Below are 27,683 nucleotides of genomic sequence, written 5' to 3' on the forward strand. Positions count from 1 at the left end.
ACGAGGGAAAGCATTTTTCTGGCCAGAAAACAAAGGGAAATGAATGTGAACGTATGCTTGTGATGTGAAAAGGAAAAATAAAAAAGGAAAAGGTTTTTCTTGGCACAGTCGGAGTGAGACAGGAGAGACCTGGTAGATGTCTGACGAGGCACAACTACTACCAAGTAGATATATACAGCAGGTATACTGGCAGCAAAAACAGGGGATTTCTGTTTTCAGCGAAAACTAAGGGGTTTTCAGCAGACACACCCAATAGTAATCATTGATAGGTTAGCATCTCTGGGCAATGCGATCGGACTGCATGGTTGTGTGAACTGTGATTGTGACTTGGGTTGTGTGGGAGTACCAGTGGAGAGTAACTCAAAGTAGGAAGTGGTCGGACAAAGCTTGGTATAATTTGTCTGGAAAGCGGAATAATTGCATAGGTTATTTTCTGTTTCCTTGTTGTGTAACACTGATAAAAGAAACGCTTAGCGGTCAGTTGTGAACAACGGGTGGAAGTGAGTGGACGCATCTTGTTTAATTGGTCTACCGTCGAAGTGAAAGTGCTGTCCCAGATGGGTGCTAAGCAGTCGCTAGGGATGGTCCAGAGAGAGCTGCTTATGAATGGGCCGATTGGATAGGCAAGGTATATAATGAATGTGAAGTATGGCGAGTATGCTACAGCGTACTGCGACATATGGGTCAAGATGACCAAAGGATGTATGAAACTCTTTCGCAAAGTTGGCAGTTTCGATTCAGAGGTACTAAGTAATGTTAGAGACAACATACTGTATGTTTAGTCAAATCTTTGAAGAAAAGAGTAAAGTATAATGATTGTTTAAAGTTGTGGCTGCATGAGGGGAACACGTGGCAAAATAGCGTGCCTCAAAATGGTACGCCTCAAAATAGCATACACATGTGACAAAGTAGCATGCCGCGAACCAGCGTACTCATGCTGCAAAGCAACATGCCGCCAGGTAGTGTACCCACGCTGCAAGGTAGCATTACTGCGCATAAAGAAGATAGCGCATGTGCACCTTGGCCACCATATGTGGCTGCAGGTGAAAGTACAGCCGATTCCAAAAATAAAAAAAATCATAACAAGTAACTTATATCCTGATTTAAGTCCCCTCAAGGAAAATGTTATTGTAGAAGATGATGAACCTACTGTAATTTCAGCCATTACACATGCTGTTAATATATTAGATGTTCCACAGAGAGGAAAAAGCAGCAATTCAACCAGCAGGGGCAGCAGCTGAAAGTGGTGAGACTAGTGGAGACCGTAATAGAAGAGGTAACATCCATTGTACCGAAACAATAAGTCCAATTGATAATCCTGAACATAGTGATGTGGTAGCTATTCATCCTGTCTGTACAATTGCAGTTCCCAAAGAGAAACCGGACAAAGATGGTATAGTTCCCATCAGGAATGTAGCAATGCATTGTTCATGGATGAGAGCAGAATTACTATCAAATATGTCAGACTTCCCAGACCCTAGGAAAGAGTTAGCCAAATGTCTGAAATTTGTTAAAGATTTAGGTAATGCTCATGAGCCAACTAATAAAGATTGGTGAGTGGTGTTAAGGGCCTGTCTCCCTTCCAATACTGATGTACAAAAGTTTATTAAGGATTGTGTATTGGAGGAGGATGAATCCTTAATGGATGAGGATAAAAAATGTTCACTATTAAACAAAAAGATAGTGAATCTGCAGCAGATTATTTCGCCAGAGTGCTGCTAACAATAACCCAGTACACAGGGATAGCAGATATTAAAGATGATGTACACCACAAGGAGGTAGCTGTTACGGTACTAATGGATGGTCTCAAAGATAATCTAAAGATCAGGGTGCAAACCTCTCTACCTAATGGAGAGGAAATACTGTAGATGCACTTAGAGAATCTGCCATAAAACATGAAAAGAACATTTCCAGGAAGAAAGAGGCACAGAGTGAGAGGTTAATGGCAGTGAGCATTCAGGCTTTAGAGGGATTCCCTACACAGTCACATATCTACAACACATACCAGCAACAAAGTCATACAGTAAGGTGTTTTAATTGTAATAAAGAGGGACACATAAGAAAGGATTGTAAATTGAGAAATGGGGGCCACCTAAGAAGGGAACACCTAGGTACACTCAGAGAGGGCACTCGCAAGATTCAGGAAATTTCCAACGGTTACCCACTCACATAGTGACAGCAAACGCTCTATGGGAGGATGATAGTCAGTGCTAGGGGGTCAGGTCATACCTGTAGTCTACAGCCAGTCAGGTTAACTGAGAATACTAGGGAAGAACCTACAATGACAGTTGATATATCTGGTACTAAACACACTTTTCTTGTAGATACAGGGGCAACCAGATCTGTGATAACTTCTCCATTTAATTTACAGGTAATCAACAAGACCATACCAGCAATGGGAGTAACGGAGAGGGTACAGCATAACCCTGTAACCCGATCTGCAGATGTTACTATTCCTTTCTCCTGGCAGCGGTGGCTCCTACTAACCTGCTGGGAAGGGATTTGCTGTGTAAAATGGGATGTGTCATATACTGTACCCCTGATGGTATATTCCTAGATATACTGGAAAAAGGTTGCATATGAGGTATAGCATATATTGGACACACCACAAAGGTTAATGTTGCACTCTGCCATTCTAGAACAAAGTCCATCTCAAGTAAAAGAAATGTTATTGCAAATACCAGGTTCCCTCTGGACCAAAGATGGACAGGACACTGGATTGATGGAAAATGTTGCCCCTGTAATGGTTAACTTGAAGAGTGGTAGGCAGGCTCCAAAAATCCCTCAGTACCCATTAAAGCCTGAGGTGGAGCTAGGGGTGTATCCCATAATTGCGAGGTTATTGCAACAAGGGATTTTAAATCGTACAGCTAGTCCAGCCAACAGTGTCATTTTTCCAGTGAAGAAGACTGGGGGGAGGGGCTATAGATTAGTACAGGATCTTACGGGGGTTAACAACATTGTTGAAAACCAATTCCCCATATTGCCCAATCCAACTGTCATCCTCATGCAGATTCCACCATCTGCTACCTATTTTACAGTCATTGATTTATATTCAGCTTTCTTCCCTGTTCCTTTTCACTCTGACTGTCAATATATATTTGCATTTTCCTACAGAGGGGTACAATACACATGGACATGATTGCCCCAGGGTTTCATAGATAGTGCCAGTATTTTCTCTCAGGCCTTACATGGCTGCTTGCAATCTTGTCAACCAAGCAATGGGTCTGTCCTCATTCAATATGTAGATGATTTGTTGTTGTGTTCTGATTTGTTTAAGTCATGTTTAAATGATACTAAACTGTTGTTGCTTCATCTCTCGCAAACAGGGCACAAGGTTCCAAAGGACAAATTACAGCCATGCCAGACTAAGGTCAAATACTTGGGACACTGTCTAAACCAGGGGCTAAGACACTTGACAATGAACAGAATTCAGGCCATACAGACCATGACACTACCGCAAAACCAGCAGCAAATCCGTACCTTCTTGGGCATGTGTGGATACTGCAGGACATGGATCCCAGGTTTTCTATTTTGGCATTACCATTGCAGGATTTAGTTTCATCCTCAAAACCCAACCGTGTCATACACACTGAGGAAGCAGAGCAGGCTTTCCTTAACCTTAAGGATAGTCTGACAAGAGCACCTGCCTTGGGAATACTAGATTATGAAAAACCCTTTGAGTTATATTGTACGGAAGCTGATGGCTGCACACCAGGTGTCCAAACACAGAAACATGGTGATGCTAGTAGACCTGTAGCATACTACAGTGCACAATTGGACACTGTGGCAAGATCACTCCCTACGTGTTTAAGAAGTGTAGCTGCAACTACACAACTACAACTGTCTATACACTGCATGCAGTATCTGCTTTTTTAAATTCTGCCCAAACCAGACATGTCTCTTCAGCAAGGTTCACAAAATGGGAACTAGCTCCAATGGCACCTGCAAATATTACCGTTAAATGGTGCAATACATTAAATCCAGCAACGTAATTACGATATGTGCCTCAAGATGCACAAAGGGTGGAAGGAGGTGAGTTTCTGGTTGAAGGTGAGTTTTGCAGGTATGATGATACACATGATTGTATGGAATATTTGAATCAGACCTTTACTGCAAAACCAGACATACGTGACACACCATTAGAAGATATAGATTTGACGTTTTACATGGATGGGAGTTGTCATAGACAGACAGACACAGGAGAATTATGCACAGGTTATGCTATTGTAAATGACAAGGATGTTGTAGAAGTTCAACCACTTGGTCCACCTCACTCAGGGCCTGATTCGGATGCTCTTTGAGAGTGCTCGCTCTGAATCAGGACGTCCCTATTTTTTTATAGACGGCCTCCTGGCCGCTCCCTAAGCTGTGGGTGACCACCCACAGCTTTAGTGAGCGGCCAGGTGATGGTCACGATGGTCACGACCATCGGGGCTAGCAACGAGACCCTTTTGGTAGGGTCTCATTTCTGCTAGCTCCACTAAGCTTTCGGCTCTAATAGAGCTGGAAGCTCACTACTGACATCACTCGTGATGTCAGTGGGGCCACCTCCAAATGGCAGACATTCCTTCAGGAACACCTCCATTTGGCCAGCCACCCCCCCTGCCCACCTCCAAAATGGGGCAAGCTGTCAATCAAAATTGACAGCCACCCTGCTTTGTTGCGAGACCCGTAGTGATGGAGGGACCATGGCTGGCCAGGTCTCGTGCATGCACACGCAGGACCATCGACCTGCTTGCGAGAGCTATGCACTCACGAGCGGGTCTGAATCAGGCCCTCAGCCCTGGTGGCTGAACTGGTGGCATTAACGAAAGCATGTGAGTTGGCAGAAGGTAAATCAGCTAACATATACACTGATTCTAGGTACGCCTTCACTGTAGTACATGATTTTGGGGCTCTTTGGCATCTTAGGAACTTTATGACAGCAGCAGGCACACCAGTAGCACATTCATAACACATAAAATGACTTCTGACAGCAATTCAGTTACAAAAAGTAGTAGCTGTCATTAAATGCAAAGCCCACACATGTGAAGAAGACCGGGTGTCGATGGGCAATAACAGAGCAGATGAAGCTGCCAAATGGGCAGTAAGGTTACGCATAAACATAACAACTAACAAAGTGATGGTCTTCCAGACAATAGGCACACAGAAATTAATTGAAATGCAAGATTTGTATTCCCTACAGAAAAGGCAGTCTGGAGATCAAAGGTATGTGGTCAGGAGTCCGACTCACCTGGGAAAAGAAGGTATGTGCAAGTTGGTCAGAGCATATTGGTGTGCACCAGGCTTTTCTGGAAAGAAAGCAATGTCCTGTCTGACTTGTTTGAGGAAAAATATCAGCAAGACAATACCAACCAAGCCATCCCATATCCCTCCGACAGATGGTCCTTTTCAGGTAATACAAATTGACTTCATTCAATTACCACCTTGCAGGAATCTCAAGTATGTATTAGTTTGTACTGATGTATTTCCTAATTGGGTAGAGGCATATCCAGCTGCCAGTAAGACTGATGTTTTTACTGCTAAGAAGATTGTTCAGGAGTTTGAATGCAGATACGGTATCCCTAGAATCATAGAAAGTGATAGGGGTACTCATTCTACTGGTGATGTTTTCCAGAAAATGTGTAAGCTTATGGGAATCAATAGTAGACATCACACCCCCTACCGACCCCAGGCCAGTGTGAAGGTGGAGAGAGTGAACGGTACCTTTAAGAATAAACTAAGTAAGATCATGGCTGAAACTGGATTAGGATAGCCAGAAGCCTTACCCCTCATCCTCCATAGCATCAGAACCACTCCCAGATCTCCTGTTAATCTGTCCCCTTTGAGATACTGTTTGGAAGGCAACCTCATTTGATTATAAATTCACAGGACGATTTGAAGAGTAATAATGAGGTTACTGTGAGATATCTTGTAAAAATGAGTAGACAGCTGAAACAACAGCAACAGAAACTGAAATTGCTGTTACCTGATATGCCAGAAACAAACTGTCATGATGTTGAACCTGGAGAATATGTTATGATCCGAAATTTCTTATGCTCAGGTTGTTTGACAGACCGGTGGGAAGGTCCTTACCAGATGTTGATGACAAGTACCACATCTTTGAAAGTAGCAGAAAGAGATACCTGAGTCCATTCCACTCACTGCAGAAAGGTCAGCCACCTGAAGGAGGTACAAGGCAAAGTCGAGACAGACAAAGTGGATCTGTTGATTGCGAGCTTGTTCTGAGAGAACTAGAGACTGCAGTGAAAACACCTAAGCCAGAGACATGTACAGATTACTATTCCAGCAATGGAGTGGCAATCTGTTTCTGTGTCTTCTTCTTTTTCCAGGGTTCTACTCATTCTTATTTGTTTCAGGATTTCCTATTTCTGTGATGGAGGACAGATGACTTAGAGGGTGGCCGATAGTGATTTCGGTAGAGTGGAGTCGGAGGAGAGAGCAATAGAACAATCAGGTCAAACTCAATTCAGGGATTGTTAAGAGATTTGCTAGCCATGAAACTTGGAGACAATAACAGGGATTATTGTCTGAGTAATATTGTATTTGTGAGTACTGTGGGTCCCTAGTTGCTGAGAAATGCATCCAACGATGCCAGTCCAAGAGTAATTTGTATTTGGGCGAACATCCTTTAGAGGGTTACTATTCCTTAGTGGGTAAGGTCTTAAACAAGACTGAATGTTGGGTGTGCTCACAAGTACCTCAAGGACAGAGTAATTTGGGATTAGTGCCATATCCATTAAAGTTAGCAGAGGTACTTGAATTACATGGGGAAAGACAAGAAATATAATATATCTAGACCCCCTAGTCTCAAGTTCCACCAGTACCAGATAGATAGATCCCTGATATGCTTAAATATCACAAATTTCAGGAAACCAGGAAATTGGCAGGTTACCTGTAACAATTAGACAATGACCTATTCACACCGAGCTGATAATGAGCCTATCGATTCTGAACTTGTATGCAGAATTATTGCAAACGGGAGATACTACCGGTATAGGCACACACATAGATACGATACAGTAATGGTTGGCAGAGTATCATTAGGGTACTGTGCATATATTATACAACCAGTAACATGTACCAATCAAATGGGGGAAATGGGGACAGGATTCTTTGTCAGAATAATGTGTTCAATGATAATGATGCATTCTGTTCCTTATGTTCTCCCGGATGATGTGTAACTCATATGTGGAAGGAAAGCGTACAAGTGGTTCTCTCCGAGCTCTGAAGGTTTATGTTATCTTGGAAGGGTACTACCACATGATGAAATGATTAGTATCCATAAAACCGCACCACCCCCATACATACACACACAGTATGAACATTGTGACAAAAGAAATATGATCCCTGGTGAAGAACATATAGCCACACAGTTGATTAGTGAAACAGCTGGCTTCCAAATTTTGGTAGCATTAGATCCCACCAGGATCACTCAGGGAACTTAAAATTTTAGATACATCCAAGACCTGGCTAAATTAATAGACAACATCACCGAGATGTATGATGACACTTTCAGGTATACAGGTAAGGAGATTCAGGCTTATAAAAAGGAATTGGAACAACATAGGCTAGTGTTAAACTACCTAACAGCTATTACTGGTGGATATTGTGTGACTTTTGCCACCCAATTTGGTGTCAAGTGTTGCATATACATCACCAATAATACTAATGACCACCAAGAGGTGATTGAACGGAGAATGGATGAAATCCTACAACTGAAGTGGGAATTTTGGAAGGGCCATAATACTTCCTTGTATAAGAGAAAGGAAGAGTTTGAGAAATGGTTCTCGTGGTTAAACCCTATAAAATGGTTCTCCGGCCTAGGGCAGTGGGCCCAGGAAACGATTGCTAGTGTAGGTAAGCTCCTTATTCTTTTACTTGTTGTCATTTTAGTAATTGGTTTATGTGTCAGATGTGTTCTTACTGTATTAAAGTGTGGAAAATGTACCACCAAGGTAAATCGTGAAGATGAGATCATGATGGTGGTGAGTGGTGGTGGTATAGGTACTAAGGTTGATGAAGAACTGCATTACAATCCTGAAATTGAATGTACCATCAGATAATAACATGTGAATAGGCTTGGTCATGTAGTCTTAAATCCCCCAAACTTCCTTTATAGGTTCGATGAGGTCCTACATCCTACCAATGGTTCCCTATAAATCCGCTGAGTGCATATATGGGTTGTTTTACCCTTTCTTGAAGCGCATTATTGATGTTTCAATTACCAAATTGTGTCATACCATATAGAACATTAGATAATAATTTATTATGCATGACTAAGTAGGTTAAGAATAGAAGGTGATAGTTCTATGTTTGCTATCAAAGGGTGGACTGTCAAAGTCAAATAATTGGGTATGATCGCTGTACAATTATTATCTGATGATATAGTCATCTATGGTCTGATGATGTGTTACTAGGATGCTACTTTGCATTGGTGCAATCCAATGCGCACAAATGCGAATCCATAATACACAGAAACTGACGCACATAACGCGCACACACACACATATATATATATATATATATATATATACATAGATGTTCGTATGTATATTCATATACATACACATAGACGCTCATATGCATATTCAAATACATACTGACACATATTTGCTATTTCAATACACAGACACACATATGCGAACACATACATATAAAATGGTTCCCACATATAGTTAATAACCAAAGTTATTAAAGGTATTTGTTAGCTAATAATTATGGTATAATATGTACTTAAAGGAGATCTAAGGTTCAGAATACAGTGGCCATGTCATGTTTGGTATCATACTAAATCCCTGTTTATTTGCAGACATCCGTTTCTATCGGCAAAGAAGTCGCATCATGCGTCCGCTATTTATGGATGATAGGGAGTTAGTGAATAAAATGTTATAACTTGTATACAGTGTTGTAGCCAGTTTTAACCAGTTGTTCGGCGGGAAACTACACAATGTGACCATTGGAAGATTGAGCCATACACCTGATGACACCGTATGAACTGACCAATGACCAGATTGACCAGAAGCAAGAACCAATAAGAACCTGTAAATTTGTCTCTTTGTTAACTCTGAAACGTGTAAGGTATATAAGCTCTGTGCTGACCTCAGTGTACAGGTATCTTCTTGCGACGGCAGACATCTGGATTGATGACTGTATACTGGGACCAGGGCGCACGTGTAATAATAGGGCTGTACTATTTTCATTGCTTTTAACTCTAATTGTTAAATCTCACATCGTGTTACCCCTTTTTACATAAATAACTTTTTGTGCTTTGGAACCACATGATTGGACTGGAAAGCAATTCTTTCTTTAGCGACTTGCAGCTCTGAATAGCGACTTATAGGTATTCATAGAGAATATGCTGCTTCAATATTATTACGAGGTTTTCTTACTGGACACCTTAGTATATAATATCTGTTGGTCAAGTAATTTTAAATACCTTACAATATACATTATACTATATAATAACAAAGCAAACTCTGTTTTGCATATTGCACTTCATTTGGTTATAGGACCATGTATATGCTACTGTATATTATGTTGCTATTGATAGAGATGATATGCTGATTTATTCTAGGGTGATGTTCCAGTTTGTTAATACATTACCTTTATTCGGCCAGTTGCACTTTATTAAATCTACACTGCTATGACTATATATTGATATAGGTGAATATTTTATATGTTGCTATATATGAGGCATTTTAGCATTGAATAGTGAACTATATAAGAACCTGAGCAGCAAACTAATTTAATTATCATTTGAATCTGTCAATACATCATATACTGTACCTACCTTTAATTCTGCATAAATATATTTGGTAACATTTATACATTATATATCAGCTGTGATGTTTATTTATTTGTGATTGTTATTTCCGGACAATTTGTTCATTATTGTATATGGTTGTTTGGTAATGGGTATTCTAATGATATGTCATGTCATGCTCGCCTCCCAGAGGAACATGTGGACGTCAGTGGGAAGTGCCGGTGTTGCCACAACCATGCGCTCTGGCCGGTACACAGAATTTGCTGAGTTGCATATGGTGATAGGTGGTGGGGTGTAATAAGATAAGATAATTTGTATTTCTTTACATCCTGAAGACAGTTTGACATATACTGTAAACTGAAATGTTGATGCATTCTCCACATGTTTGGACTTTATTCTTTGCGCCTGAATGCTGCACCATTGGGGGTCTATATATGTATGTCAAGGGGGGACCAAACTACACACCCATTATTGCAGCTACTTACATGCCAGTCAAACCATCTTGTTGGGCACTGGCACCATTATTATGTTGATATTTCTGGGAATATATCATGCCATTGCCATGTGTATTAAGGTAAGTTGATTTGTATATCTTTACTTTCTGAAGACAGTTTAACATATAAACTGAAATGTTGATACATACTTCACATGTGTGGACTTTATTCTTTGCACCTGAGTGTTGCACCTTTGGGGTTCTGTAAGTAAGCAGATTGTGGGGGCACCGGGTCCCATTTCTTTTTTTTTATTGAGAGAGCTGGAATCAATATATATATATATTTATTAGGGATGTGCAGGCTCGGTTCTACTCGGTTCCGTTCGGTTCTTTTTACCGAATCTTATTGGCTATCCAAAACTCGTGACAGCTGAAACCCAATAAGATCCGGTAAAAAGAACCGAACGGAACCGAGTAGAACCGAGCCTGCACATCCCTAATATTTATATATATATATATATATATATATATATATATATAAGATAGATAGACAGATAGTTAGATAGGTATATAGACACAGCAGGTAAAATAAGTATTGAACATGTCAACATTTTTCTCAGTAAATATATTTGTAATGGGGCTATTGTAATTAAATTTTCACCAAATGTCAGTAACAACCCATGCAATCCACACAAGTAAACAAATCAAACCATAGATGTCCATAAATTAAGTTATGCTTAATATTGTGAAATGACACTGGGAAAAAGTATTGAACACAAAATGAAAGGGAAGTGCAGGGGCGTGGCCTGGACAGCATGATGGGAAGACGTGCTTTTTCCCAGCTCCGTGGAACTGCAGCTCCAGATGGTTAATTCGGGAGATTTCTCCCCCTGTTTCCACTTCAGGGGTGCTCACCTCCCTCTCGCATTCCTGGCTCTTCCCTCCCGTGTGGCCGCTGTCACGAAGGACGTATTGATTCCTACCTATCTATACACTCTAAATGTCGCTAAATAGCGCTATGAGTCGCACAAGAAATAATTGCTCTCCAGACTTTGATTGTGGTTCCAAAGCACAAAAAGATATTATTCACCAAAAAGCAGATAGTTACACGCTGTGATCTAAATACAATTAGCACAAACAAATTATACAATCACAAGGTATAGTCAATACATACGCAAGCGTACCGGTCCCAGTTACAGTCATCAAGCCAGAGGTCTGTGGTCATCCCAGAGAATGACTACAAACTGGGATCGGGACAAATGCTATATACCCTAACAGATCATGATAACAACATTGTAGACAGGCAAACATAATTCCATTGGTTCTTGCTCTTGGTCTTTGTAGTATGCTTTAGTTCATAGGGCAGTTCACTACTGGTATGTCCCAATTCTCCAGATTACATTGTCATTCTTTAATTGATTTATATTAGATATAGACACTACATTACAGTGTACACATTCTAACCAATAATTTCCTATATTCCATAACCATCGAACGCAAGATGCAACTCCCTCGCTGATAGGTTCAGATATCTGGAAATAAACAGTGTGTCAGTTTAGTACCAAACATGCCATGTTTATCATATTGTATATCATAAATATTAATTACATGCATTTTATATCATAATTAATAACTTTAATATAAACCATAATGTGCAGGAACCTTTTATGAGTGTGTGTATATTTATGATTATATGTAAGTATGCGTTGTGTGTTTTCATGCAGAGGAAAAAAGTGTGCTGTGTGTTTCTTTTTATAATTGCAACTGTATATGTTTGCACGCATTGCGGATACCCATGTAATTGTTTAAGTGTATATATTTGCACATATACACATACATACATATATACATACATACATATATATATATATATATATATATATACATACATACACACATTCACATGCATATATCCTCAAACCGGTCATTATTTATTTTACTTTTGTCTGGACTAACGGAATGCCAGAAAATGGGGTTTTGTCTTGTTCATGGATGGAGCAAACCTAGGCAAACAATCTGATAATTTTAACAAAAGGCTCCTCTAATACAACTTAAATACATCAGCATTGATTATTTGTTAACAATAGCTACATGTCTGGCAATTGTTTATTAATCTACATTTAGGACACTTCAATTGTGCATATCAGTGTCTGGGTTATATTTCAATTGCCACAGACATACTGTGTATATACTTGAAGAAACACTCACAGTATCTTTGTGTATTCTTGATTATTTGTCACAAACATGTCTACAAGACAAGTCTGTCATCATTGAATATATAAAGTCTTTAAATATATATATTTATATGTGTATCCATGCATTTGGGGTATGATTGGGTTTTAAACAGTATGCAGTGGTAATGCGATCACACAATGCTAATAATAGCATATTAGCATCACACACCATGATTTCATGCTGACGACGCAAGATGGCGCCGTCAGAGGCAACCTTAAAATGGTGTCGCTCGATATTAATTTTAAGATCTGGTCTCAGCCAATCATCCAGCTTCGACAGACGGCTCAGTTGAGAGACCTATACTCCGGGCCTGAACACTTCCAGAAGCCACGGGCTAAAGTGCACGACCTCTGTCATGGCTGTACATGGAGGTGCCCGCGAGACCGCCGGAAGCTACTTGAGCCTCGGGAGCACTAGCCGCCACACTCCCAGATCCTGCTTACCAGAGTGACTCCACTGCTACCACAGGGGACAGCTCCATGTGCTTGGGAGTCCTGTCTTCACAGCGTCCCCGGCTGGCCACCATCTTGGATGGGAGACAGTGATCCCTGCTGCTACAGTGCTGCAGGAACATGGTGGATCAAAGTTAAGGTACTCTGTCACAAGCTTTTGGCCTGCATAGATTGTCTCCAGGGGCCTTGGTATCCTCTCTTTCACTGCTGATGAGAGCTCCAGCTTTGACCTTGCACAGCTTTAACCATTATTGTTCAACAGTTCTTTCCCTGCACAGAGTCGGCCACCTCTTATACATGAGCTGTATATGTTTTTGTTTCTGGATCATTGACAATTAACCTATTACAGTTTACGCTGTTTATCTACCTAGTGCCTATTACCGCATGAGGAAGATTTCCTATTACTATACCATGCTTCTATAGTGTCAGTTCTGCAAGAACTTGTCTTGGAGCTATAAAGTTTTCCCTTAGCATGCTTCTCTTTTAGGGATGAGACACCTTCACCCATGCGTTAACCCTTACGAGACTGTTTATCAGATCACTACCCAGTGCCAAATATCTCCTACCCCTGTCTTTAATATTTTATATTAAGTATATCCAGAATTATAATGTCACCTAAATGTGGAGGTTAAAATACAGTGATTACCATCTCCTGTACAATTTCCCAACTCATCCTCGAATAAACAGAAATCATTTACTCCTTCATCACTGAAGACCACCCTGACGCCTGTTGCTTCACTCTGTAAGGGACTCACGTCACCGGCTGACTTGGGACTGGACTTGGATACCTAAGCTCCTATAACTACTCATTTGATGTTCCAGATGTTTGCAGCATTTCGCACTGATATTCTCACTGGAGTAGAATCCTCAGTGCAATCACTCAGAACAGAGCTTCTCAGTCTCGGTGGCCGTATGGACCATCTGGAGGGAAAGATGGGTGAATTAGTTCCCTCGCATAATGACCGGCTTACTGCTCATGCTGAGCTGCAAACTGAAGTATCAAACATCCATGAAAAAGTGGCCGATCTAGAGGACAGATCAAGATGGAACAATGTCAAAGTAGGGGCATCCCTGATTCAGTCGCTCCTGCAGAGTTACAAGAATATGTGACCAAACTATTCCAAAAGCTCCTGCCTTCGGCTTCTGCACAGGATTTACTTATAGACCGAGTTCATCATCTGCCCAAGCCAAGATAAGCACAAATAATTTCCCTTGAGACATGCTGATGAGAATCCACTTTTTCCATATTAAAGAACAGATCCTGAAAGCTGCTAGACAAGCAGAAGGCTCTGATACCTTGGGAGGTTTACAGATATTTCCAGATCTATCGGCCCACACGTTGGCCTAGAGACGTTCGTATCATGCTATCACGGCAGCACTTCGGGACTATGAGATTCCCTACTGCTGGGGTTTCCCGGGTTAAGCTGCTAGTTCATTACGAATCCTCTTTGTATGTTATTTCTTTAGTGGAAGCTGTTATTAAACTGCTGGCAGAATGGGATATACCTATAACAACAGGCATATCTAGATCTTCAAAAACGCTGCACCAAATTGATCGTATGCACGTGAGATTATGTGTATTCTTTTGAAGGTTTCCCTGCTGAGTTTTGTACTTTTCTAGAACTGTTGTAGCTCTCCTAATATTTGCACTATGTAAGTTTAAGAACTCATCTATTGGTTATCTTTATTGCCTAATAAAAATGTTCAGGTGAATCTTATATTATAATTACTGTTTATATTTCATAATTCTTTTTTTTCTTTTGATACTGGTGTACATGTTTTCTTTTTTTGTACAAAACTATATGAGGCTCCCACTGGTATGGTTTACTAGGCAGCAGGAAATTCTCAATCTTAAGAAATATTTTTTTTCTAAACTAGACGTTTATTTCTATTTTGTGAGGTAGTGACTATTGTAAGGTTATATAAGCTGGTATTCCTGTGATAGGTATAACTGAAACTCTGCTCACATTCCAGCTCTGTACTTTTTTCATTATAGTGTCTAAACATGCTGGGCCACTTTCCCCCGATGTTTTTTGTTTTAACGTTATTTTTTCTTTCCGGCAAACATTCTAGCCCCGATTTTTGGGCTAATTCAGTTTATTTATTTTTAATGTATGTTCTCCTTAGTGTTTTTTTGTTGTTTTTTTGTCCTTTCCTTGTTCTTGTTTGTCAATCTTTAGGAATCTAGATATGCTGCAAAATCTGTTTTTGCAAATGAGTGGCCTTCTCTGATTCCAAATGGCTAAATTTTATTCACTAAATACTCATGGGCTCAATTTGTGTAATTGTACTAGTTAAGGGAAAACGGGAAGCCCTTTTGCTTTCATTAGACGCCAAGAAGGCATTTGAACGCCTGCATAGGCAACTTCTTATAGCTACATTAACGAAATTCGGATTTCAGGGAGCCCTCCTCTCTTCTATATCAGCTCTATATAGTAACAAGACTGCCAAAGTATTGAGTAATGGTTTCTTATCTTCTCCGTTTTCTATTTTTAATGGTACAAGACAGGGTTGCCCCCTTTCCCCGTTAATGTATGTGTTAGCCATCGAGCCCTTTGCCACTTCTATCTGAGATATTTCATGTTTCCCAGGAATTCTTGCAACCTCCATGTCACACAAACTATGTTTATTTGCCGACGATGTTTTAATATTTGTTACCTGCCCGGAGACTTCTTTGCCTGTTTTACATGAGATTATAGATAGATACAGCAATGCATCTTTCTACAAATTGAATACCATCAAGACAGAGGCATTACCCTTCCATTTATCACAAGAGACACTTACTCATCTTCAAAATGTGTATAAATATCAATGGAAGAAAGAATCCCTTTTATACCTTGGTATCCATATTCCAAATAAAGTCTCTAAATTTGCAGAGATTAATTTTTCTCCCATTATAATACATGTTGCTGATCTTTTAAAGAGTTGGATGAGTTTTGAAGTCTCTTGGCTGGGTAGATTGGCAGCGTTCAAGATGATGGTTCTACCCAAGTTAATGTGTCTGTTCCGCAGGATCCCTTACTTTGTACCACAGTGCTATATAGCTCAAATACATAGACTTATCCTACAGTATATTTTGAAAGGTAAAACTCTATGAATAGCTTACAGATGCTTAACGCGTCACAGGCATCGAGGTGGCCTTGATGTCCCGGATCTTTTATCCTATCATAATGCATGCTAAGTAGCCCAGATTAGCGACAGGGCTCTTCCGGTCAACTCAAAACCTTGGGTTGATTTAGAGAGAGCTTTGTTTCCTCAGTTCTCTTTAAAAGAAATGATTTGGACTCCTAGACAATCTCATCCATCTTTGATAGACTCCCAAAGAGCAATAATAGATTCCCTTACAGCATGGGATGCTACTATAGGAATCTCACGTTGTATAATTCTACCTACCCATAATTTCTCTATTTTGGCCCTTTCCCACCTAATTCAAGATTTGCAGATACCAGCATGGAGCTCTAGAGGTATAAACACAATAGCCGAAATACTATGTAATAATTCTATGTGTCCCTTTTCGCATTTACAGACACAATATAATTTACTCTCAAGCAAATTCTTTACTTATATGCGTATTAGTCACTGGGTCTCTGATGTGCTTTGAACTTCGGGTTCACTGGCTTTACCCCCCTCAGGTAATGTTAGAGGTGCTATAAGATTTTGGTATTCCCTATATATATATAAGACAAGACCCTTACTAAATCCCCTGCACAAATACAGTGGGAAACAGATTTACAAGTTGAACTCACCCCCCATCAATGGGAAGAAATTTACCGCTAGATTCTATTTTTATTATGGGAATGTTATTTTTATTTTTGTATAACTATTTCTATGTTGGGTAAAATGTTGGTATTGGGGGTTTGATGCTTTGATGCCCTTCTTACTATGTTATTATTCTATTATTTTATAATATTTTTTTTTTGCGGAATTGTGAATATGTTAAATGTTTGTCCAATACAATGTAATCAAGAGGTTTATTATATTGACAGTACTCACTGATTCCTCCCCCCCCTCCCATCCTGTTTTCTTTTTTCTGTATCTTTCCCTTTCCATGTTGTTAATTATTTATTTATTATTATTTATATAGCGCACACATATTCCGCAGAGCTTTACAGAGAATATCTTACCATTCACATCTGTCCCTGCCCTAGTGGAGCTTACAATCTATATTCCATATCACATGTACACGCACACACACACACTAGGGTTAATTTTGTTGGGAGCCAATTAACTTACCAGTATATTTTCAGAGTGTGGGAGGAAACCAGAGTACCCGGAGGAAACCCACGCAAACACAGGGAGAATATACAAACTCCACACAGTTAGGGCCATAGTGAGAATTGAACCCATGACCTCAGTGCTGTGAGGTAGCAACACTAACCATTACACAGTCTGTGCTGCCCACAATGGAACAAAACTTCAGTAAAAACTATTGATGGAAAAAAATAAAGAAAGGGAGGTGCAAAAAGGCATGGAATGCCAAGACACCATCTGAAATCCATCAGTAATTAGAAAGCAATCATGCCCCTTGTAAGTGAAAATTAATATAAGCTGGTTCAGTCACAACTGATGGCCTATAAAAAGGTGTCTCAATACCAAGGTGTCACAAAAGAAACATCTCATGATGGGTAAAAGCAAAGAGCTCTCTCAAGACCTTCACAACCTTCTTGTTGCAAAACATACTGATGGCATTGGATACAGAAGGATTTCTAAACTTATGACTGTTCCAGTGAGCACTGTTGGGGCCATAATTTGGAAGTGGAAAGAACATAATTTCACCATAAACCGGCCATGACCAGGTGCTCCACACAAGATTTCTGACAGAGGAGTGAAAATAATTATCAGAAGAGTTGTCTAAAGAGCCAAGGACCACTTGTGGACAGCTTCCGAAACACCTGCTATTATTAGGTACAATTGTTTCAAATACAACAATAAGTAATGCACTCAACCGCCATATCCTGTATGCACGCTCCCCTCTCAAGACTCAATTGCTGAAAAAAATCATGTTGAAGCTCATTTAAAGTTTGCTGCACAACATTTGGACAAGCCTGTGAAATACTGGAAGAATATAGTCTGGTCAGATGAGACCAAAATTTAACTCTTTGGATGCCATAATACTCACCATGTTTGGATGAGAAATGGCACTGCACAGCACCCCAAAAACAACATAACAAAAGTGAAGTTTGGAGGTGGAAACATCATGGTGTGGGACTGTTTTTCAGCATACAGTACTGGCATACTTCATATGATTTAAGGATGGATGAATGGAAAAATGTACCGAGACATTCTTGATGTTAATCTGCTGCCATCTACCAGGATGCTGAAGATGAAATAGGGGTGGACATTTCAGCAAGACAATAATCCCAAACACACAGCCAAGGACACTCTCAATAGATTACAGAGAAAGAAAATAAAGCTGCTGGAATGGCCCAGCCAATCACCTGACTTGAACCAATTGAAAATCTATGGAAGGAACTAAAGATCAGAGGCCCTGATTCAGAGCCGGACGCTCGCTCTGAATCAGGGCCGTCCTTCTCTTTTTTCAGAGTGGTCTCCTGGCCGCTCGCATAGCTGTGGGTGACCACCCACAGCTATAGCGAGCAGCCAAAAAGATGGTTGTGATGGTCAAGACCATCGCGACCATTGGGATTGTGATGAGACCCTTGTGGTAGGGTTTCGCTGCCGCAAGCCCTGGATTGCTTTTGGCTCTATCCCACCCCACTGACATCACCACTTGTGATGTCAGTGGGGTGGGACCCAGATGGTAGGCGTTCCCATAGGAATGCCACTGTCTTTGTAGCCATGCCCCCGGCATGCCCATCAAAGGAGGCGTGCTGTCACTCACCATCGACAGCACACCCCCTTTGGTACGAGACCCATAGCGACGGCTTGGCCGTCACTATCCAGGTCTCGCGCATGGGCACGATGGAGCTGGGTCTGTTGTGCGCATACGCACTGGGCCAACATCGACCCGCTTGCGAGCGCTCACAGTCTTCAAGATTTGAAGACTGTGGAAGAGTGGGCCAAAATCACACCTGAGCAATGCATGCAACCAGTTTCTCCATACAGGAGGCATCTTCAAGCTGTCATTACCAACAAAGGTTTTTGTACGAAGTAGTGAATAAATTTCAGTAAGCATGTTCAATACTTTTTCCCTGTGTTATTTCACATTATTACACATAACTTAATGTATGGACATCTATGGTTTGATTTCTTTGCATGCTTGGATTGCATGGGTTGTTGCTTACATTTGATGAAAATGTCATTACAATAGCACCATTAGAAATATATTTACTGAGAAAAATGTTGATGTGTTCAATACTTATTTTACCTGCTGTATATCACACTGTTGTTAGAACCTGTATACAGTTCATATATTCAAATACTCTTAAGATTTTAGTTGCTAGAAGAGGTTTGTTATATATGAATTGTGTTAATTTATTTATATTTCTCCTCACAGTAATTGCACAATGGATGGCATACAGTGCACAGACCATGTTGAAGGTTAGTTTCTAGAATATATTTGTGAAATGTAACATTTAGTTTATAGTTAATTTACTTTTCATATTTTTGTATTATGCTCATAAATAGAAGGGGAACTTGCAATCAGAACACCACCACTTTCTGATACAGTGCCCCAAAGTTAAACTATCTTGAGTATTTTACTGTTTTGCAAGCTGGATGGGGGACAGGGCCCTAGAACCATGATTTTCCTTATTAAATCTGGACAGTTGGGAATATGGATTTTTAAGTCAAGTCTGTAGAAGATGTTCTAAAGCAAAACATCTAGGCCAGGTACAGACTAGAATGATATCTTCACAATTGTACATTTGACTGGCAAATTGTGAATATAATTTAGTGAATACCCACAATTGTGCACTCCCGCTGGTCGCATATGAGATCTTCTGGTTGGTCATGCTGCATGGCCAATCAGATGATATCGTATGTGGGGCTGTGCAGTTTAATGAAGGACGGAGTGAGGTATCAATCCGTCATTTATTAAATCTCATAGTTTGTAGGGGCAATCTTGAATGGTCCAGGGCTAAGGGAATTTGTCTTGACCATTGGCAAGATTGGCCATCGTTTAGATGTATACCCAACCTTACCCTAGTGGGAATTTGAATACCTTGAAAAGAGAATAAAATGGGCAGTAATAAACAGTGGCTGATAAAAACTGAAAAATGTTTTTGTTAAAAGATTTATTTTGATAAGATGAATACATTTATTTTTTATATCTTGTCTGACATTGTTTTACATAAAGTTTTATTTTTTAAATGAAATAATAAAGATTATTATTATTATTATTATTATTATTATTATTATTATTATTATTATTATTATTAAATGTTCTATGTAAAGGAGCTTTAGCAGCTTAATTTCATGCTCTACTTCTCCCCTTCATTTGAGCCAGGAAGATATACTGTATACTTAATGTAATATGTTTAGTTAAATACTTGAGATAAATGCATAGATTGGTTTCTGAGCTATTTGTACCTATTATTAACATTCACTACATTCAATGTCACAGTCTAGAGGCAATCTTTTATAAATTCTTAGTAAAAAGGATAAGTATAGTGAATGGTGCTGAGCCTTATAAAAGTTTAAAGCTCATGAACAACCTTGTGAAAGGTCTTAAACGAAGCTGATTAATATACAAATGTTTATTCCACTAGTAAAAACTCACAATCATGTGGACAAATAAAAACATAAAACAATGATCAAGTAATACAAAGTGGGGGTACATTCAAAGGTGCCACGGCTGCCGACACTTGAGACTCCTGGAGGGAGGCAGGCCTACTAGGCACAATAAACTGGGGTGGTCTAGGAATGACCTTTCCATAAAAGTAGCACAGGATAAAAGTAAAATACAATGTATTCACAAAAGAATAATAATCAGCAAGGTCTCAAATAAAGTCTCAAACAGCACAGAGGTTCACATATGTAATAATAAGTATAGGAGAGAATCCCCAAATATATATATGCAGTCTTTAACTAACGTGGTAGGGAACCCCGAGTCCAGAATGAGACCAACACCTCAGGATGACACTGAGGACCTTTGCCAGGGTAGAACCCTGCAGTAATGGAAATCTGGAGCAGAGCGGGCCCTGCAGAATAATATAGTTCTGGGACAGGGCCGAGCCCTGTGGTGCAGTGAGAGATGAAGCAAACTTGAGCCTTGTGGGGTAGTGAAGTCGGAGCAGGGTTAAGCCCTGTAAGACGATGAGATTCCAGGACAGGGTTGAGCCCTGCGGCATGGCTAGAGTTCGGAGCGGGGTTGAGCCCCATGATGCAGACAGGATTGTAGCGGGGTTGAGCCCTGTGATGCGGAGAAGATTGTAGCGGGGTTGAGCCCCGTGATGCAGAGAAGATTGTAGCGGGGTTGAGTCCTGTGATGCAGAGAAGATTGTAGCGGGGTTGAGCCCCGTGATGTGGAGAAGATTGTAGCAGGCTTGGGCCCTGTGGTGTGGCTAGGGTTCGGAGCGGGGTTGAGCTCCGTGATGTGGAGAAGATTGTAGCAGGGTTGGGCTCTGTGGTGTGGCTAGGGTTCGGAGCGGGGTTGAGCACTCTGTGATGCAGAGATGACACTGTAATGGTGCAGTTGACAACTATAACAAGGATGAGTTCAATACCCACAGGAACAGAAAGACAACAGGCAAAGTAAATGGTGCAGCAAAATGGTGAAACTGCAGTGATGGAGCAATAAGCAATACTTAGGCAATAGGAATGCTGGGCAATGGGTGACTGACATCAGAAGTTCAACTGGAATATAACAAAGTCCACAGCAATCCACAGGCACAGCTGGGATCTGGCAGGAGTCCAAGAAAAGATCTGAAAGTAACGTTGCACAGACACTGAGACACAGTAACAGGCTTTAAACTAGAGGTCTATGATCCATAGGAAGATTCATAACGTGACCCAAATGGAATCAGGTTTGATATAATGAGCAATCTAGGAATCCCACAACCTGATGACACCTGGGAAATAGATGATCACTTTAACACTCTATCCCCTGAATGAGAAGCATGACAGAAAGCACGATAGCTCCTCCAACGACCACAATGGAACTTTGGCAAAAGTAGTCTATCTTTATATACTGAAATAGTCTCAGTCCTGATAGTACCCCCCCCCCTTTTGGGTGTTCCAGGAACACCCACAAGGTTTTAAAGGGAATTTAGCATGAAAATTACGTATCAATTTAGGAGCATGGACATCAAAGTCTTTAATCCAAGATCTCTCCTCCGGGTGTTAACCCTTCCAGTCTACAAGATTTTGCAATTGATTTTGATGCTTACGTGAATCCAGAATCTTATTGATCTCAAACTCCACACCTCGAGCAGTTGTTATGGGAGGTACTTTAGGCAAGCTATCATGAAATCAATTAAGAATCAATGGTCTAAGCAAGGAGACATGAAAGGAGTTAGGTACACACGTAGTTGGAGGTAACTGTAACTTACATGCCAGTGGGTTGATAATTTTTATAATACAAAAAGGACCAATATACCGGGGAGTAAAACTTCATGGTAGGTACTTTAAGTCAAAGATTTCTAGTAGACAACCAGACATGATCCCCAACAGAATAATTAGGAACAGCTGAACATTTTCTATCAGCAAAGGTTTTATAATTGTGAGAGGCTTTCCTAAGACACTTATGTACCTGGGTCCAAATTCCAGAAAAATGTTGGAGGGTAGCTTTAGCTGCTGGGATGTCCACAGTAGGGATTGACTGAAGCTCAGGAACTCAAGGATGTCGACCAGTATTGGCAAAAAAAGGACTTATGACTGGAACTTCAAAAACATACTTGGAGATCTTACCATAAAGCTTATTAGCTCGAAGACAACTTAATACCTCTTTAACATGGGTACGATGATCAGAAAGATTCCTGGTAAAAAATCTAAATATCATCAAGATAAACAATAACAAACTGGTAAAGTATATCTCGAAAAATTTCACTCACAAACTCCTGGAACACCGCAGCAGCATTACATAAGCCAAAAGGCATGACGAGGTTCTCATAATGGCCATCTCGCATATTAAACATGGTTTTCCACTCATCACTCTCTTTAACTCTGATCAAGTTATAACCTCCTTTTAGATCAAGTTTAGTAAATAGTTGAGAACCCTTAACTCTATCAAACAATTCCGTAATGAGCGGTAAAGGATATTTATCTTTTACCGTAATCTCATTTAGACCTCTAAAGTCGATACATGGACGAAGAACGCCATCTTTTTTCTTTACAAAAAAGAAACCCACTCCAGCGGGAGATGAAGAAGGCCTGATAAACCACTTTCATAGGTTATCTCACACATACTCCAACATGGCTTGAGTATCAGGAACAGAGGGCCTGATTCAGACCCGCTTGCGAACTATGAGCGCACGCAAGCTGGTCGATGTTGGCCCAGTGCGCATACGCAAGATGGAGCCGGCTCCATCGTGCGCATACGCGAGACCCAGATAACGATGGGCAAACTGTCGCTCCAGGTCTCGTACCAAAGGGGGTGTGCTGTCGATGTTGAGTGACAGCACGCCCCCTCTGGTGGGCGTGCTGGAGGTGTGGCTGCCCAGACGGAGGCATTCCCATGGGAACGTCTACCATCTGGGGCCGGCCCCACTGACATCACAAGTGATGTCAGTGGGAGAGCTTTCGGCTCTGTTTGAGCCGAAAGCACTCTAGGGCTTGTGGCAACAAGACCCTACCACAAGGGTTTCGTCGCAAGCCCGATGGTCACGATGGTCTTGACCCACAGCTATACGAACGGCCAGGAGGCCACTCTAAAAATCAGGAAGGACGGCCCTGATTCAGAGCGAGCGCTCTGTCAGAGCATCTGGCTCTGAATCAGGGCCAGACAGAGGGTATACTTGACCTTTAGGTAGCATTTAACCAGGGATAACTTCAATAGGACAATCCCAGGGACGATGCGGATGGAGTTTGTCTGCCGCCTATTCAGAAAAGACATCAGCAAATTCATGATAAGGCTGTGGGAAAGAAGGTGGAATATCTACTTTCACTTCAGCCAAATGTACCACAGGAATCAAACAATTTAATTTGCATTTGGGACTCCAAGAAATAATTTGAGAACAAGTCCAATCAATATGAGGGTTATGAAGAGTTAACCATTGTAAACCAAGAACTATATCATACATAGAAATAGGTAATACCAAAAACCCTAAACTTTCTTCATGCAAAGCTCCTACCCTCAACTTCACAGACTTTGTTTGATGTGTAACATATCCATTAGATTTTCTAGTCCCATTTACTGCAGAAAGGGAAAAAGAATGGGTTAATTTGACAATAGGAATTTTCAACTTTTGAACCAAAGACAATGAAATAAAATTGCCAGCTGCTCCAGAATCTAGCAATGCAGAAAACTCTTGACATGAAGAACCAAAGTCAGGACTGCTCACAGAAATTAAACAATCTTTTTTGAGGGAAACTTTAGAGAGTACCCCTAGTTTGACTTCCCCTCCATCAACTAGGGATGACCGTTTCCCGGCCTTATTGGACATTTAGCCAAAAAATGTTCTGAGGATGCACAATACAAGCACAGATTAGAACACCTTCTATGTTGCTTCTCCACTTGAGGCAATTTGGCTCAGTACGATTCCTCTGAACCCCTCGTTCTCACATATGCAGATCAATTTTAATAGTCAATGAAATTAACTCATCCAAACTCTCAGGAAGATCCCGAGTCACCAACTCATCTTTAAGTCTCTCAGAGAGACCATTCCAATATGCTGCTCTTAATGCCTCATTGTTCCACTTAAGTTCTGCAGCTATAGTTTGAAAACGAGCCGCATACAGTATTGACCAACTGGAGCTGCTCCCTGCTTTACTCATAAAATGTCCACAGATGCAGCCACTGATCTAAATAAAACTCAGTAGCACAGGATAAAAGTAAAATAGAATGTGTTCACAAAAGAATGATCTTCAGCAAGATCTCAAATAAAGTCTCAAACAGCACAGAGGTTCACATATGCAATAATAAGTATAGGAGAGAATCCCCAAATATATATGCAGTCTTTAACATATAAGAACTAATGTTGTAGGGAACCCCGAGTCCAGAATGAGGCCAACACCTCAGGATGACACTGAGGACCTTTGCCAGGGTAGAACCCTGTAGTAATGGAAATCCGGAGCAGAGCGGGCCCTGCAGAATAATATAGTTCCGGGACAGGGCCGAGCCCTGTGGTGCAGTGAGAGATGAAGCAAATTTGAGTCTTGTGGGGTAATGAAGTCGGAGCAGGGTTAAGCCCTGTAAGACTATGAGATTCCACGACAGGGTTGAGCCCTGCGGCAAGTTTAGAATTCGGAGCAGGGTTGAGCCCCGTGATGCAGACAGGATTGTATCGGGGTTGAGCCCCGTGATGCGGAGAAGATTGTAGAGGGGTTGAGCCCTGTGATGCGGAGAAGATTGTAGCAGGGTTGAGCCCCATGATGCAGAGTAGATTCCAGCAGGGTTGAGCACTGTGATGCGGAGAAGATTGTAGCAGGGTTGCGCCCTGTGGTGTGGCTAGGGTTCGGAGCGGGGTTGAGCCTCGTGATGCAGAGATGACACTGTAATGGTACATTTGACAACTGTAACTAGGATGAGTTCAATATCCACAACCTGATGACACCTGGGAAACAGATGATCACTTTAACACTCTATCCCCTGAATGAGAAGCATACCAGCAAGCAGGATAGCTCCTCCAACGACCACAATGGAACTTTGGCAAAAATAGTCTATCTTTATATACTGAAATAGTCGCAGTCCTGACAAAAGGTGTATCAGCATGTATAATTAGCAAAAATAATTTTTTTTTAGCAGCATATAAAAATCACCATACGATCCATATGGTATGTAGTCGGCATGCCGGTGTGCCAGATGCCGACGGTCTAAATACTGGCACCAAAATCGCAACAGGTCGGGATCCTTGCACCAGGATTCCCGACTGTCTGCATCCCAAAGTTAAGTATCGGGGTGTTAGGGGGAGGCTAGGGTGTGGGGTTATGGTTAGGCACTAGGGGGAGGGTTAGGGTTAGGCACGAGGAGGTAGTGTTAGGATTAGGGTTTGGGGAGGGGGAGGTTCGGCTTAGGCATCGGGGAGGGAGGGTTAGGGTTGGGGTAGGGGTTAGGATAGTGATTAGGAAAACACTTACTATTGATTCCTATGGGTGTTGGGATTCTGGATTTTGGGATGCTACTGTAGGTTATCTGACCAGCGGCATCCCGCCAGCCGGGATTTCATACCCAAACCGATACATACAGTTTCTCACCATGCATATGTGTTGCTGTGGGCTAGCTTGTCTTTAAGCAAGGAGGTCCCGGGCCTTCCAGCTCAGCACCACTGCAAAAGATATCGCTCAGGCCAGGTGACGGTTCCAACTGCAGTCAACCATTTGGGACACCCAACAAAAACAATGATGTTGAGACTGCAAAGGATTGATTGCAGTTAGAACCATCACCTGGCCTGACCCATATATTTTGTGGTTATTACTAGTGGAATAAACATTTGTATATTAATCAGCTTCGTTTTAGACCTTTCACAAGGTTGTTCATGAGCTTTCAACTTTTATAAGGCTCAACGCCATTCACTATACTTATCTTGCTTTACTGTTCATTTTGTTGGAGTTGGTGTTACTCCTGATTGTATAGGTGATGCATCTGGCTTTATGTTAACTATGCAAATAGGCGTGAAATCACCCTTTTTTTAAGTATCTTTTATAAATACTTGTAAATGTAACAACAAACTTTACTTATTTCTTTTTATTATAGATTGCATGTGCGAGTATGAAGGGAAGCTCTATAAATATAATGGAACTATTGACAACATCAAAAAAGAGTCAGGCATCTGTGTCACTCTTATATGTAAAGAAAATGGAACCATCATTGAAATTGAACACCCGTGTCCCAGTACTAAAGCAACCACATTAACCACAGGTAAGACACTAGCCATACAGATAACTGGTCTCTCTATATGATGGTCAGGGCCGGATTAAGGCTCGTGGGGGCCCCAGGGCAACTTAGCTGTGGGGGCCCCCTTCAAACTACACAGAGCCAAGCCTACCTTTCCTCCCCCCCCAAAAAAAAACCCACACAAAGACACCACTCACACATACACATAAACAGTATACACACACACTAACACATATATACACATTAACACATACATACACAGTATGCACAATATCACATACATACATACATACACACACTAAAACAGTACAGCAGCAGGTTGCAAAAGGACCCGGCCTGCACCTCCTCAATTCGTTAGGTGCCGCCCCCTGTGATTAATGATGCAATTTGCTGCGATATAGGGGCGGGGCTTACCATATTGGCTCCGCCCCCAATGCGGCCACCTGAGGCATCGGCGAAGGTCGGAGGGATTAATCACAGTTAAACTGGCCCTGTCTCTCTCTCCATTAGACAGCAGATGCAGCAGCACTGACTGTGCTGCTGCATGCAGTCTGTCGAACAGTGCGGCTCCAGAGCCTCTACCCGGGAACAGGTGCCGCTGGTCACATGTTCTCGGCAGGGTCACATCGACCCTGTGTGGGGGCCCCTCTGTGTGTGGGGGCCCAGGGACGACCGCCCCTGTCGCCCCCCCCTTAATACGGCCCTGCTGATGGTGAGTATATCCACTATCAGATGTGAGCACCAATGATCCCATCTGTCAGGCACGCTGAAAGATTTATCATGCCCAACAGAGCAATAATTGCTGCTCAGTCGAGGCCATACACTGTACATAGTGTGCGTGCACCTTTAGGTATAATTCATTAACCTGATGATACACAGGAGGTTTATTTAATACACTGG

At 41.3% G+C, this 27,683-nt stretch overlaps 1 protein-coding gene across 1 annotated transcript in view; it reads left to right on the forward strand.

Annotated features, from left to right (window-relative positions):
• The window catches only part of LOC148525217 (mucin-5B-like), a 239,013-nt gene extending 212,165 nt beyond the window's left edge, over nucleotides 1–26,848 (forward strand). Inside the window, exons 23-24 of the mRNA XM_088471027.1 lie at nucleotides 19,347–19,390; nucleotides 26,643–26,848. Coding sequence (XP_088327153.1) covers nucleotides 19,347–19,390; nucleotides 26,643–26,848 — 250 coding nt within the window. The remainder of the gene's footprint in view (nucleotides 1–19,346; nucleotides 19,391–26,642) is intronic.
• Nucleotides 26,849–27,683: the final 835 nt, after the last annotated feature.

The sequence above is a fragment of the Taudactylus pleione genome, unplaced genomic scaffold (assembly GCF_031769625.1).
Source record: "Taudactylus pleione unplaced genomic scaffold, aTauple2 ptg000109l, whole genome shotgun sequence".
In the NCBI taxonomy this organism is placed as follows: Eukaryota; Metazoa; Chordata; class Amphibia; order Anura; family Myobatrachidae; genus Taudactylus; species Taudactylus pleione.